At 44.4% G+C, this 15037-nt stretch overlaps 1 protein-coding gene across 1 annotated transcript; it reads left to right on the top strand.

The window, feature by feature from the left end:
• Positions 1 to 1858: 1858 nt before the first annotated feature.
• On the top strand, positions 1859 to 11284 carry LOXL4 (lysyl oxidase like 4). Its single transcript, XM_032225638.1, has 14 exons — positions 1859 to 2126; positions 3158 to 3324; positions 3573 to 3778; positions 5072 to 5110; positions 5669 to 5885; positions 6858 to 7041; positions 7420 to 7574; positions 8560 to 8727; positions 8942 to 9104; positions 9601 to 9844; positions 10370 to 10485; positions 10620 to 10756; positions 10967 to 11078; positions 11214 to 11284. Exons 1-14 carry the CDS (start codon positions 1859 to 1861, stop codon positions 11282 to 11284), a joined length of 2247 nt encoding a protein of 748 aa, XP_032081529.1.
• The last annotated feature ends 3753 nt before the right edge of the window (positions 11285 to 15037 follow it).

Below are 15037 nucleotides of genomic sequence, written 5' to 3'. Positions count from 1 at the left end.
GAGAGTCACTGAAAAGAACCACTTCACTGGGTCCACCAAATCACAGATGTAAGGATCCAGATTACCCCTAGGTGGCAGCAAAGAGGTACCAAATCAGAGATGTAAGGATCCAGATGACCCCTAGGTGGCAGCAAAGAGGTACAGAAACCTCTTCCCTAGTGCTTCATGTCCTCTGGTGATGATCTAGATTTCGGCAGTTCAGATCTGGTAGCTGCCTCTTGGAGAGCCATCTCTTCATCTTCTAACCTTGCAAATAGTCTTTCACAAAAATCCATTTTGTATTTCTGATGGCCTGATCAGTCCATGAGGTCCTAGATTTGAGGGGCACCCATCGGGGGGGCACCTGCATCCTGCAAATCTCCCATCCTTGAAACGTGACTCGTCCCTCCTTACCCACGTTGCTCCTACCCTTTTCCTCTTGCAAAATGCCACTTTGCCCTTCCTGCTGCTAACGTTTTTAAGTACTGCAGAAACCCAACAGGTGAAGACGCCTGAAAAATATACACACACACACACACACACACACACACACACACACACACACACACACGATATAATAGGATAGCTTTATTGTTGAGATTCTGCGGCTCCTTTGGGACATGATTGGGGGGGGGGGAAGCCTGTCCGGGAAGACCCAAAAGCACCTTTTTTCACCTCTCTGGGGGAGGCGTCCTTTTGGGTACTGTGAGGCGCTCGCCCGCCCTGCCCAGATCCGTGCAGGAGCCAGAGCCGAAGGGCGGATGCCGCGGATAAAAAGGGTGGGACGGGACGGGACGCTGGCAAAACTTGCGCCAGCCGCTTTCTTCGCCAGGGTCTCTTGTCAGCCAGAGGTTTTTGTAGCGGGCGACCAGCCTCCCCCTCCCCCGGAGGTCCAGCTTCTGACAAGAAGTTGTCGGGCTCCTGAGAGCATCTCTTCCCCACGTTCAGAGACTGCACGTGAGTAACTGGCTGACGAGCCTACAAGACCGACTCGGGATGCTGCTGTCTGGGGTGCAGGGAGGTGGAGTTGGGGAGTGGGGGCGTCTGCTTTCACACAATTTCACTTGGAAGGACTGAATCAAAAGTTGAAGATGGGCTAGAATCGTGAAATAGATACCCCCCCCCCCCAAAAAAAAACCCGTTAAAAAAGGCTGCTAATTGCTGATAAAATACTCTATACCTCTGACTTGCCCTGGTTAAGTGCCCCTGGAGCTCCTCTGGAACTGAATATAGGGGAAGAAGCCCAATTTGTCCTTTAGCCCAGTCCAAAGCAGCGTGGAATGGATAATTCAAAGCCCTCAGTGAAGTGTGTTAGATTGAGATCAATGGGCACAGTGAGATGGGGATGGACTTGTGTCTGCTGTGCTTTGCATGGAAAGGCATCCGTGTGTTCAGATAGGAATCGGACGTCCCCTGCAGCCTCTCAAAATCCTGGTCACAAATATAGAAAAGCAACCAATCATTTCACTCTACTGATGTGGCAGGATATTGGAGGAGATGGCGAGGCCCCATCCTGCTCTTGTGGGTGGTTGGGCTGCTGTGCTCTCCCTTTGGCAGGCTCATCAATGCCTGCTTCCCCCATTGTCATTCTCCTTCTGGTGAGGGAGCCGGGGGGGGGGGGGCATCTTAAAATGAGTCCACATTGCTAAGTGCTTAATGAATAATTTACAATGCATGATTATTTGCTACTCCTGATTTTTTTTAAAAAAAACAAAACACATTTCCTCCTGGTTATTTTTATATTGCTGCTATAAATTGTCTTGTCCATTTTAAAAAAGAGGAATCCTCTGATAAGAAGTGCCACTAACTCTTTCTTTTTCCATGCTCCTTTATCAATTTTCCTTGCCTCCCAGGGGTCTCAACCAGCACTGGACCAGAGATGCTCCCTCTGCAGGGGTATCTTCTTACCTTCCTCCTCCTATGTCTTCAAGTACCTAGCTGGGCAAACCATCCCAAAATTAAGCTGCGCTTGGTGGGGCCCAGGAGTCAAGCAGGTGAAGGGCGGCTGGAGGTGCTGTACAAAGGACAGTGGGGCACAGTGTGTGATGATGACTTCAACATCCATGTGGCAAATGTGGCCTGCAGAGAGCTGGGCTATGATCAGGCCATAAACTGGGCTCACAGCGCCAAATATGGCTCAGGAGATGGTAAGGACGGGAAAGGATGGAGAGTGTGGTTGATCTCAACTACTTTTTAATGCTTGGACCTGAATTGCGATACCCATTTTCAGTGCAAGTGCTGGAAACTCACTAATAAAGTTGGTATTTTGGTATGGAAGAATTCAAATTATTGGTCTAAATTTTTAAGCTCTATAGTAGTTTTCAAGTAAGTGGGCTACGTATTTTCCTGTTCTAAGTCCTGGGATTATGTTAACCAGCAAGATTTTACTTTTCCTTGGCTCAAATCCACCATTAATTGAAAGACAGGGGAGATTGCATCCCACACATTACACAATAATTCTTCTCTTTCAGCAAGAAATAGCAAAACAGTTCTGTATAACAAGTTGGCTCTTACAATACTGTGGGTACTTTGGGCTATGCTCACTTCAACTTCAGGTGAAAATCTGTAAGTGGCAAACATTGCCAAAAGAAGGCAGGGACAAAGTCTAATAAAAAAGTAACATGTTGGCAATAGTGTGCTCATCTTAAATTAATATAAATTAAATTAAATACATTTGTATTTAGGATGAGAATTTATGAAACCAGATTTCCCACATTCTCTGGGCTTTTTTGTCCACCAATCTAGCCTTCCTCAATGTATGCTCTTCAGATATACTGGAATGCGAATGTTATTAGCTGTTCTGATGGGGAATGACGGGGATTGTATTCCACCTGGAGGGTATTTACCATAGTTGGGGAAGACTGCTCTAGTCTGATCTCTATCCAGATGTTTCCCATTTTCCTACACTTCTCCTATGCCTCACCAAATATGTATTTAGCAAGAAGTTCTGTTGGATGATATAGAAATAAAATGATTGGTTCTGATGTAACAATATTTGCTTGATTTCTCGAAATGATCCATTACAAGTGATGTTTGAATTGAAAGACGGGCAAAGCTGTTAACTATAAACAGGGAATAGTACGGCTTTTCCAAGGAAAGGCACTGAGATCAGGCTGGGGAAAATGAAACATTGAGAAGAGTGACCAGGGCTTCTACTTCTGATGTTATGTATCTACAGGTCCCATCTGGCTGGACAACATGCGCTGCTCAGGTACTGAAAGCTCCCTGGTTGAATGTGCCTCCAATGGTTGGGGAGTAACTGATTGTAACCACAATGAAGATAGTGGTGTGGTGTGCACAGGGCCCCGTCGACTCAATTCTGCTGCTTCACATATCCAGCTGCAGGTGAGGACCTGATGAGAGACTGGGGTTGTTTCCTTTCTATAATGATAATTTGGAGCAAATCCCACGTGCGCACATTTGACAGTCCTGCTGAGATCAATGGCCATAGAAATGTAATCATGCGGTGAAATGAAGATCAGCTAGTTTTGTCCCCTGCCCCATGGCTGAGCATGTGCATTCGATGATTTATTTCACTTTTCATTAACAGCAAATCCCAAAGCAGAGTAATGTCCATTCTTTCTCTTGGGTAGGGATCAAAGGTAGAAGAGGTACGGATCAAGCCGATACTGGCCCGGGCCAAATTAAGTTCCCCGGTCACAGAAGGTGCGGTAGAAGTGAAGCTCCAGGGGCGCTGGCGTCAGGTGTGCGATGCTGGCTGGACTCGAAACAATACTCGTGTCCTGTGTGGGATGCTGGGATTCCCCTATGATGGACAGGTGGCCACAGGATTCTACAGGTACGAGTGAGAAGCACAAAGGGCGACATGTACAATGTTATATTTGCGATGAAGAAAGAGATAGGCATAAAACGGAGGGTCCTCCTTTTAATGGCAACATAAGGCGCAGCATAAGCATCAGGCGATTCTTTAGTACAGAAAACGGGGGTGTTTCTGTTTGTCTCGTCTAAAAAATTTCCTTTTGTTTCTCAAGAAGAGGCCTGTCCAATCCCTGTGATTTTGTGGCTTCTTTTTCTCCCCACACACTGGTTGTTCCAGGCGCTTGTTTCCTTCTGTCCATCTTCTACACTCCACCCACTATTCTCTTTCTAAATACAGTCCTGCAATAAGCAGTTGTGGATGCCAGGGCCGTTTCACCATGGGGTTCAGCCAAACCGCAGTGGGGTAATTATACAGTGAAGGCTGCGCTTCTCAGGGATTGAGCAGAACCTGCCCTTTCTGGCTCTGGCTTGTGCATCAATTCCGTGGGGACTAGCACCCCAGGGTCAACGTCTAGAACAGCATTTCTCAACCTTGGCGACTTTTAAGTCCTGTGGAATTCAACTTCCAGAATTCCCCAGCCAGCTGTGCTGGCTGTGGAATTTTGGGAGTTGAAGTCCACAGGATTTAAAGTCACCAAGGTTGAGAAACACTGGTCTAGACCAGGGGTCTTCAAACTTGGCAACTTTAAGACTTGTGGACTTCAACTCCCAGAATTTCTGGGAGTTGAAGTCCACAAGTCTTAAAGTTGCCAAGTTTGGGGACCCTGGTCTAGACCATCCTAACTTGGTGTGTCCTCCCAAAGTTAGATCCCATACACAGCCATGTTTGATGGGGCAGTGGCAGAGGAAGATGAGCGCGTTCTCTGAATGCCAACAGGATCTGTGGACACATTTTTTTTTCTTGACCACATAAGTAAAGATGTACTTAAAGCTCTGGTCTCCATCATCTTCAAGTACTCTCTTTTTTCTAGGATGATATCCATAGCTCTGCAGTTTATTTATGGGAATATTGGTGCAGATACTGGCTCAGGAGTGGCAGGGGCTTTAGGTAATTTAGTTGCTGCGGATAGTGCTGTCACCTTTCCTAAAAGAACAAATGAGAATACGAAGGACTATAACTTCAGCCTACTTGGTAATTCATGGAAATGAGAGTTCAGGGCGAGTTCTTTTAAAAAAACAACAGCCTAAAAACAGTCAACAAAAAATTGTCAACACACAGTGAAGAATCTGAGTTATGTATCCACTGCTTCTGCAATGGAATTTTTAATGCTCCTGCCAAAGCGCATTTATATTCGATCATCTAATCTTTCAGGAAACTCTGGAATCAGAAACTAAAGGATCCAAGGTCCAGGTAAGGAGTTGGCTCATTTTTTTTTATTACCTTGCATTAGTCAATATTTGGGAAAAGGAGATTCTGGAGCCTCTAGTATTTTTTTTTTTTTTTGGCATGATTGCTTCCTGGGCCTTTAAGCAGTTAATTCACCAAATTTCAATGCCTTTCCTCATTTGTGCCTAACGATGGCGCTTACTTGGCCCTTTTCTGCTGTGTTCCAATAATGCTGCCATCCTTTCTTTACCAGCCATGAATGGGACAGGTTGAAGTCATGTGTCAGTTACATTAGTTTCTTCCTTATGCTGACACCGATGAAGGACTGACTCAAGCCATATAAATTTTGTTAGACTTTGTCACCTTGGAGCAAAGTCAGGTGACTCCAGTGACTTGAAACAAAGGCAATAGAAACAGGATAGTAAGTGGGGACAGCAAATTTCATGCTGGTACAGTTTTCTGCGAACTCAAGGATGGGTGGATAACACTTCAATTCAGCCATGGAAAAAGCCTTCTGGAGGATGGCCAGAGGGATTATTATCTGACAAAAGGCAGTAATCTTTTCTTTCCCTTATTTTGCAGCCTAAAAAGCCTGAGCAAGAAGAATACCTTTTGGATCCATCAAATTAAATGCCTGGGCACTGAGGTTCACTTGGGTGAATGCAAACTACACGAGCTTCCAAAAGCTCAGAATCAAAGTGCCTGCCCACGTGGTATGCATGCCTTGGTCAGCTGTATAGCCGGTCCTGAATTCCAGCCCAAGAAAGCCAAGCTAACCAGCCATAGCAAGCCTAAGCAGGTAAAAAGAAGACCATTTCCCAAAGAATATTAATAAGAGTCTCATATATATCTTGACAGGTAGGCTCAAAATATTCACAGTGAAGAGCACTGATCATAGTGAAACCGTAGGTTCTACTAGGGCAAGGCCCAGTCTAATTCTAGGGGACGGGAGACTAAAACATATGAAGAACAGTTGCAGGAACTGGGTATGTCTAGTTTAAGAGAAAGAAGGACTAGGGGAGACATGATAGCAGTGTTCTAGTATCTCAGGGGTTGCCACAAAGAAGAGGGACTCAAACTATTTTCCAAGGAACCTGAGGGTAGAACAAGAAGCAATGGGTGGAAACTAATCAAGGAGAGAAGCAACTTAGAACTGAGGAGAAATTTCCTGACAATTAGAACAATTAATCAGTGGAACAGCTTGCCTCCAGAAGTTGTGAATGCCCCAACACTGGAAGTCTTTAAGAAGATGTTGGATAGCCATTTGTCTGAAACGGTATAGGGTTTCCTGCCTAGGCAGGGGGTTGGACTAGAAGACCTCCAAGGTCCCTTCCAACTCTGCTATTGTATTGTATAGGATGATTTCACTCAAAGGGTTTATAGTGCTTCATTTAATCGATCCAATATAGTTGCTCCATCCTAGAATGGCAGTTGAAAGACCAATGAGTTTCAGGAAGACATCTGGGTAGCCTTAGAACTTTCATAAAATGTGAAGAATGAAAGAGGAAAACTGCAAGTTAAAAACCTTAAAATGTGAAGAATGAAAGAGGAGAACTGCAAGTTAAAAACCTTAAAATGTGAAGAATGAAAGAGGAAAACTGCAAGTTAAAAACCTTAAAATGTGAAGAATGAAAGAGAACTGCAAGTTAAAAACCTTAGATGGAAGCCCACTGGTTTCACTCTTTGCTGTTGACCGAGAACAAAAGTCCATCTTTCATAAATACCACTCCTTCTATTTGTTAGTCCCTAATCTCTGTCTCCATTCCGGCAGGAACCCCAGGTGCGTCTCCGTGCAGGTGCACACATAGGTGAAGGGCGTGTGGAAGTGCTAATTGGTAACCAGTGGGGCACTGTGTGTGATGAAGGCTGGAATCTACCTGCTGCCAGTGTGGTGTGTCGGCAGTTAGGTTACGGCACTGCACGAGAAGCTCTTTCAGGAGCACAGTTGGGCCAAGGTGAGTGGAAGGGGAATCATAAAGTGAGGGGGTGGGTGGGTGTCCTAAGGCTCAAAGTAGGAAACTTGAATCCTTGACAAATATGGAAGAAGGAAAATTCTGGATAAGTTACTCCTAAGAAACATTTCATGGAGTTTCTCAGAAGCAAGTAAAATCCAGAAAGGGTTCTGCAATACTAGAGATAAATTTCAGGAATGGGAAGAAGAGGATGAATTTGGAGAAGACTGAGTTGTGGGGCGAAAGAAAAAGAATGGGGACTAGGAAGATCCATGTCTCTCTAGTGAGAATGAATCAGACTGATAATTGTGGAGGTGGGGAAGAATTTGGGGCATAGTGTGTATGACGCACAACTCCTATCAAGAATAATTCATGTTACAGGACTAGGTCCCATCCATTTAACAAGAGTGCGGTGCAGGGGACATGAACGATCCCTGATGGACTGCAGGTCCCAAAAAGCAGCTCAGACAGGATGCCAGCATGACAATGATGTTGCCGTCCGCTGTAATGTGCCCCAAACTGATGTCCGACGTCAAGTAAGATCCTGTTCTTTGGCTAAAAAAAAAACCGGGAGAGAAATGAATAATACAAGGAGAAGGGCTACTTTTGCTAAACACCTCAAAAGAGAAAGTATAGCTGACCTAAGAAAGAGTAAACTATGTTTGGAATGGATAAAGAGCTCTTGAGACCATGTCTTACTTGGATATGGGGTATATATAGGCTACCACACAGGGGTGGGTTCCTGCCAGTTCTAACCTCTTCTATAGAAGAAGTTCCACAAATCTACAGTGCCATTTAGAACTGGTTCCAGCTCCCTCCCCCCGCCCGTCCACACATCATCAAGATGAAGAGCGAGGGGAAGAATTCTGGGAGTTGAAGTCCACAAGTCTTAAAGCTGTCAAGTTTGAACACCCCTGGGTTTTTTTTTTCTAAAGGGTTAGGGGTGCAATGGTCTTGTAACTTGACAGCTTTAAGACTTGCGTGCTTCAAATGCCAGAGATCCTGAGCCAACATGACTGGAGGAGGAATTCTGGGAGTTGAAGTCCACAAGTCTTAAAGCTGTCAAGTTTGAACATCCCTGGGGTTTTTTTTTTCTAAAGGATTAGGGGTGCAACTTGACAGCTTTTAAGACTTGCGTGCTTCAAATGCCATCTGAGCCAACATTTTGGTTGCTAAGCAAGAGCTTTGTTACGTGAGTTTCACCACATTTCACAAGTTGGCCATGCCCACCCAGTCATATGGCTGGCAGGCTACTCCCACAAAGCAGGCCTCACCTACAGAAAAGGTTCTAAAAAAAATTGAAACCCACCACTGGTACCACAACTTGGCAGGCTGAAAAACAAGAGCCACTGCCACTTGACAAATATGAATGGCCTTCATACAATCCATTATGCATTATGCATAAGGAAACATGTATCCAAATTTTCAAAAACTCTTAAGGATGCTTTGGATTCACCTGTAACATGCATCTCGTTACATCACAATTATTCCATTCTATTAAGCCAGTTTTCATCCATTCAGATCCGTCTGGCTGGTGGGCGCACTTCAGAAGAAGGCATTGTAGAAATACTGGTGCCCAAAGGAAGTGCCTTCCGCTGGGGTGCTGTGTGTGGGGAACACTGGGGACTCAAGGAGGCCATGGTTGTTTGTCGACAGATGGGGCTGGGCTTTGCAAGCCATGCTCTCCAGGTAAGTGATTGCCTGCATTATTGACTCACAATGTTAAGTACTGAGTGCACCAGCACAATGCTGGCTTGCTTACTCAGGTGCAAATATGGTAACCGATGTTTCAAGCTTTCAAGTTAATCACACTTGGGCAAGGGCTTAAAGGAAGCCCCAAGACAAGGATTTCAAATCCAGAGCCTGTATTTACTTGGTTCCTACTCCTTTGTTCCTATTCCAGGAAACATGGTACTGGCAGGGGAATACAGATGCGTCTGAGGTGGTGTTGAGTGGTGTGCGCTGTAAAGGTACAGAACTGTCTATCCTTCAATGTGAGCACCATGGACCCGTGCATTGCCCAAATGGAGGAGGCCGTTTTGTTGCAGGAGTCACCTGCGCCCAGAGTAAGTGGGAAAAGGAATGGTCTGACCAGGCCTGGGGTGTTTAAAGCTAAGGCAGTAAGATCAGTGTAGTAGAGCAGCTCTCTTACGCATCAGAGCAGTTATGAGAGGCACCTTTTTGCCTAGGGCAAAGGCTGATCGATCGATTGATTGTTATATTGAGGTTGAAGAAAGAAATGTTGAGAGAGTGCAAAATATATAGTATGGTGTTTATGGAGATTGTCCATCATCCAGGTTGCCCCAAAGGTTCTTCTTGGATGAGAAATGAAACATCTTGACTGGATGGTAGGGAAGAAGCTTCTTGGATGAGAAATGAAACGTCTTTAAAGAAAAACCAGAAAGTCCAGTTACCTTTTGAAAAAGCACCTTTGGGATATAGTATGATGGACAAAGCTGGAGAATGTGGTGTAGTTGGACTGAGATATCAACTGCCTAACATTATGGGCCTAGAATTCTCACTGTATGGATTTAAGGCTTCATGCCCGACTTGTCTTCTTAGATGCTCCAGATCTCGTAATGAATGCCCAGCTGGTAGAGGAGACAGCTTATCTTGAGGACCGCCCATTGAACATGCTGTATTGTGCCCATGAGGAAGGCTGCCTTTCTGCCTCTGCTGACCGTATGAACTGGCCAGAGGGGTATCGACGTCTGCTGCGCTTCTCCTCTCAGATCCACAACCTGGGCCGGGCTGACTTCCTTCCCAAAATTGGCCGTCATGCATGGATATGGCATGAATGCCACAGGTAATGGACAGTTCTTGACACACCACGGCCAGTAATATGTGCTTCTTTGTCATAGGAAAGTGCTATTGCTATCCAATGCATGTGTGCAACCTGAGACTGAAATTGTTAATCCCTGTTTGGTATTTTTGTTTATTCATTTAAAAATAAACACGTCCAGACTTTTCCTTTTCTAAACCTAGCCTTTTCATCTTCCTGTAAGTTAAAGCTCCTGTGTCCCACTGAAAGATATCCACCCTAGCCAGCTCTTTTATGGTGAGAGCTCAGTTTGTTGCATCTGGGAAAATAGCAATGTTTATGCTCAAGCTATCATTATGGTTGAGCACGGATGAAGAGCTATAATAGCAACTGAGCCAAAAGCCCCACTTAATTCGTCTACTTTGCTTTGTTTCATGGCTCAGCAGATCTTTGCTTTTCGTGGCCACAAGTAGCAGGAAGGACTGTTTGGCTATTGCCTAGACAAGCCTGTTTCTTCCAAGCTATAGTTTTGTCCTGACCTTCTGATTCCTCATTTTCATCATCCCACAGACATTTCCACAGCATTGAAGTTTTCACACACTATGACTTACTGACACTCAATGGATCCAAAGTGGCTGAGGGACACAAGGCCAGTTTCTGTCTGGAGGACACCAACTGCCCAGAAGGTAAGAGAAAGTTCATGAGACACAAAAGTGAACAGTAACAAAGTTAGAACCAAATGCTACATGTGTACACCAGACGTCTATTGTGAGTGAGGAAAGGCTACACTCTCCCACTTAGTCTATTCTCTTCCATATAGGAATGCAGCGGCGTTTTGCCTGTGCTAATTTTGGAGAGCAGGGTGTCAGTGTAGGCTGCTGGGACACATACAGACATGATATTGACTGCCAGTGGATAGATATCACTGATGTGCCCCCTGGAAGTTACATATTCCAGGTAAGTCTGGGAAGGAATCTTGACTTGGTCTGAGCACAGAGGCATATTAGCATAAAGGCATAAATTTGGCCCTTGTCGTCAGTTGCTTTGTCGTGGATTAAAAAAAAAAAAAACTAAAACTGGGAAGGGGCACAGAGAAGATGAGAAGAGAGCAAGCAACCTGAACTACTAGCTATCTTTTCCCCTCCCCCACCCACTTTTTTTTGCCAGGTTATAGTGAACCCTAAGCACGAGGTAGCAGAGTCCGACTTTTCCAACAATGCCCTTCGCTGTCAGTGCCAGTATGAGGGACATCGCATTTGGCTGCATGGATGCCACACAGGTATAAACACCACAGAAAGCCTTAGCTATGGTCGGAAGCTAAACTGTGTCCCACAGCCTAGAGATAGTATATGCTGCCCTTGGGCATTGCCAGCTGGGCTAATAGCTTTCCTTTCTTCTTCTGCCTTGTTTGTAGGTGATGAGTATGGGGCCAGGATAGAGTGGGATGAGGAAGCACAACGGAGACTGAGCAGCAACTTTGTCTAAGGCAAATATTCCAGAATACTCCAGCTGGAATTCCCAAGGAACCTGGATCTAGATCTTCTCATGGCTCAAAGCAACCCAACGTGAGCTATGGAAGAATCCAAGCAGCCAGACTCTGCAGACAAGATTCTTTCAAGACCCTCTTCCCTCCCGGCCATTTGTCCAGGATTTTCACACGCAGCGGCACCACATACGGACTGGTTGGCCATACTGTGACTATCACTACTTTGCCTTCCATTACACAGTCCAGCTTGACTGGTCTGCTTTCTCTATTTATTCAGCTTGGCAACTATGGTCAAATGTGGGACTGAAATGACCTGATGGGAGACACTGCAGTCTTTCTCGTGTCCAGCTAAGAGAATAGTTCAAAGGCAAAGAGGGCCATGCTCTTGCCTTGCTGGCAAAAGGGGTGTGAGTAACACAGCCCAGAAAAAACTACCTCAGCCAGCACGATCTGCTGACAAGCTTTTATCTCAGGAGCTGGTTCATCTCAAGACATTCCCAGCCATCTCAAGACGTATCATTCTTTTCAGCCCCACATGCCCCCTTCGCCCCAAAGGCATATGGCATGCAGCATGCCAGTAGGCCCAAGCATGCATACCCACCTTACCTCTGATGCAGAAGAGCTTCATCCTGCCATGGATGCAAGTACCTCCAGATCCAAGAATTCAAGTCAGACCAAAGGATGCAGAAAAAGCACCTATGAGTCCTCCTGTAAGAAGGCACCAGTTGGGCCATGCTATTAGTTTAAATATTAAGAGATTAGGGAAGTGCAACAATATTATTAACTATGGAGTTAGTAATGTGTAATGAACCATGATGGCTAATAGGGAGCGTAAAATATTATTTGCGGATCACTTGCTCAGGGAAGAATCACAAGCCTCTCCCAAGAGAAACAAAAGGTGCCATTTTGTACCACATTTTATAGTTTTTTTGACCCTGCCAATGAAAGAGCCGAGGTGGCGCAGTGGTTAGGGTGCAGTACTGCAGGCCACTTCAGCTGACTGTTATCTGCAGTTCAGCGGTTCTAATCTCACCGGCTCAAGGTTGACTCAGCCTTCCATCCTTCCGAGGTGGGTGAAATGAGGACCCAGACTGTGGGGGCAATATGCTGACTCTGTAAACCGCTTAGAGAGGGCTGAAAGCCCTATGAAGCGGTATATAAGTCTAACTGCTATTGCTATAAAGGCTTTTTGAACCACATAATGATATTCATGGTTGAATGAGAGAAATCATAGGCAGAGATTCTTGTGCCATCCACTTTTTTGATGCGAGTTCGAAATGACAAAGACCAGCTGAGAAAGCATGGAAGCAGCCCACAGCCGGTCTGTTTGTCTGCCCACCTGTGTGGAGCAGGGAAGTATATTGCTTCAGAAGCAGCAACATTAGACTGGCTCAGGGTAGCAGAGGATAGTGCTAAGCAGAGAATGGTAGAGATGGGTGGAAGGAGTAATACCTCAAATCCAAAGGGAATACCTACAGATCTCCCAGTAGGAGTGAGGCAAGCCAATGTGCCTATGAGGGAGAAGTCGGGCAGAAAGAGTTGATCATAGCAAAGTGGCACCTGCCTCCCTCAGCAGCCCCACTGCAGTGTTCATCCAGGAAACAAATGAAGCCTAGCTATAGGCAGGAGCTTGCAATACATCAGGCACGTTGGAAGCGGGAGGGCACCTCTCAGGCTCATGTCAAGGAAAGAAGAGGAATGGATGGGAGTGATTTATGCCTGCCCCCAGGAAAGCCAAGACTCAACGGCCCCATTGATCTCCAGCACCACAGTGGAGTTGTACTATAACTGGAATCTCCCCCTCCCGAAAGCAAGCTTGCCTTTTCTCTTACAACGGAGCTCAGTTGGAGTGCTCACTTCATTGGTAATCCTGCAGTGGATTAACAAGCAACCAGAAATATGCTAATCTGTCTGGCCTTCTTGGTGATGGAGCTCATCTTATTTCATAATGAATCCAAGGAAACAGAGGCGCGCGCGGGGGGGGGGGGAGGCAGAGAAACATGCTCTCCTTCAGAAGTGGATGTGGGGTGCAGTGGGAGATGGGAACAGCTTAGCAGAGGCCAATCCCTTTTTACTCTAATGCCCCATCAGAGGTTCCACTCCTTGGGAAAAGAACCTGGTCCCCAAAATGCTGATACACAATTCTTCCAAATTCACAACTAGGAGAAGTGTATGTTAACTGAAACAGAGTTTTCACAATGGTGTGGCTCCTCCTCTGGAACAATTCCTTTAAAAATGTTACTGGGCTGGTGGTAATCTATTTTGGGTGAAGTAGGGAGGGTCAGGAGATTTTTAATTTCTCTGAGAACTGGGCAATTCAGGCAATGATTCTCATCATCTGAACTCTCAACCGGAGAGAGAACTGATTGGCTCGTGGGGCTTTCTGGGGTTCAAGGCCAATAGAAGTGGGGGGGAAAATTAAGATTGGCTTCAATTTAGGTGTGAAAATGGAGGGGAAAATTGTAATAAATTTATTAAATGTTACAATTAAAAAGATAAAAGCTAATACAAACTAAAAAAATAAAGATGTAAAAAATAGAAATGATTTTTAACCTTGACCAAATAAACCAACTTTATATTTATTCTCCTTATGTTTCACAATGTTGTTCTTTAATCTCTTCAAATATGTCCCAGAATTTATTTTCCTTTGTCTCATCTCATAAAATCCTTCAAAACTTCAAAGTCTCTTTTGTAAATCTAATATAGGAAAGTTATCCAAGCCCCTCTTCTGTTTTTTATTTATATGTCCCTTCTCATTATTAAGACATCAGCTGGTTTCATTTGTATACCAAAAATATCATATTTTTTCCAGATTATTCTTGTTATTTGTCATTTTTAAATCCATGTTGAAATCAATATTAGACTTATCTAGTAGAACCTGTTCGTCTTCCAAAAAATCATTTTACACGCAGTTTATCTAGACATTTTAGGCAGACATCCTGTTCACAAATATCCTTCAGTATGTCCAATGTTAAAAGTGTTTTGCTCCATTCTGTACTAGTAAGCCAAGTTTAAGTGGACATTTCCTTTAATTGTAACCTTTAGTTCCCCCAAGTTCCATTAAGTGTCCAACATTCAAGGTCCCATCCTATCATTTTTTTTCAGAATTCAAAACACCAGCGATTTTGTATAGGAAAGCTTCTTATAATTAATTCCAAAATCTTATTTCAATTTCATACAGACTTTCAGTCCATTTACAACATTAAAAAAGACAATACTCTAATCAACCTTTTGCCATTTATTCCCTCCAAAAAGAATTTTTCTAAATTCTTAATCTCCTCCTTAAACTTCTTTCATAAAGGGTTGAAGGAAAGTCACCAAGTGAATGCCATAAATCTTGCTGTTCTGAAGTTTCTTAATATTTGAAAAGCAATAAACATGTACAGAGTTTCCTTGAAAATAAGACAGGGTCTTATTTTCTTTTGACCCCTGAAATAAGCGCTTGGCCTTATTTTCAGGGAGGTCTTATTATTTTTGAGGTGCAGGAGGCAGTGAGTGTGGTCACCTCATGGCTGCTGCTGTGTTGTAATATTTTCGGGGAAGGCTTATTTTCAGGGGAGGGCTTATTTTAGCACATGCGCTCAAAAGCCTGATTGGGCTTATTATATGGGGAAGTCTTATTTTCAGGAAAACAGGGTAGGTACTTTTTAAAAAGGCAATTTAACTTTGTTTTTCCTTGAAGATGTTTCACTTCTCATCCAAGAAGTTTCTTCAGAGTTCTTCATAGACAGTAAAAAGGTAATCTCAAAAAA

This window comes from Thamnophis elegans, chromosome 10 (genome assembly GCF_009769535.1).
Source record: "Thamnophis elegans isolate rThaEle1 chromosome 10, rThaEle1.pri, whole genome shotgun sequence".
NCBI lineage: Eukaryota > Metazoa > Chordata > Lepidosauria > Squamata > Colubridae > Thamnophis > Thamnophis elegans.
Note: the sequence above shows the minus strand (reverse complement) of the source record. Positions and strands in the feature narration are given on the sequence as shown.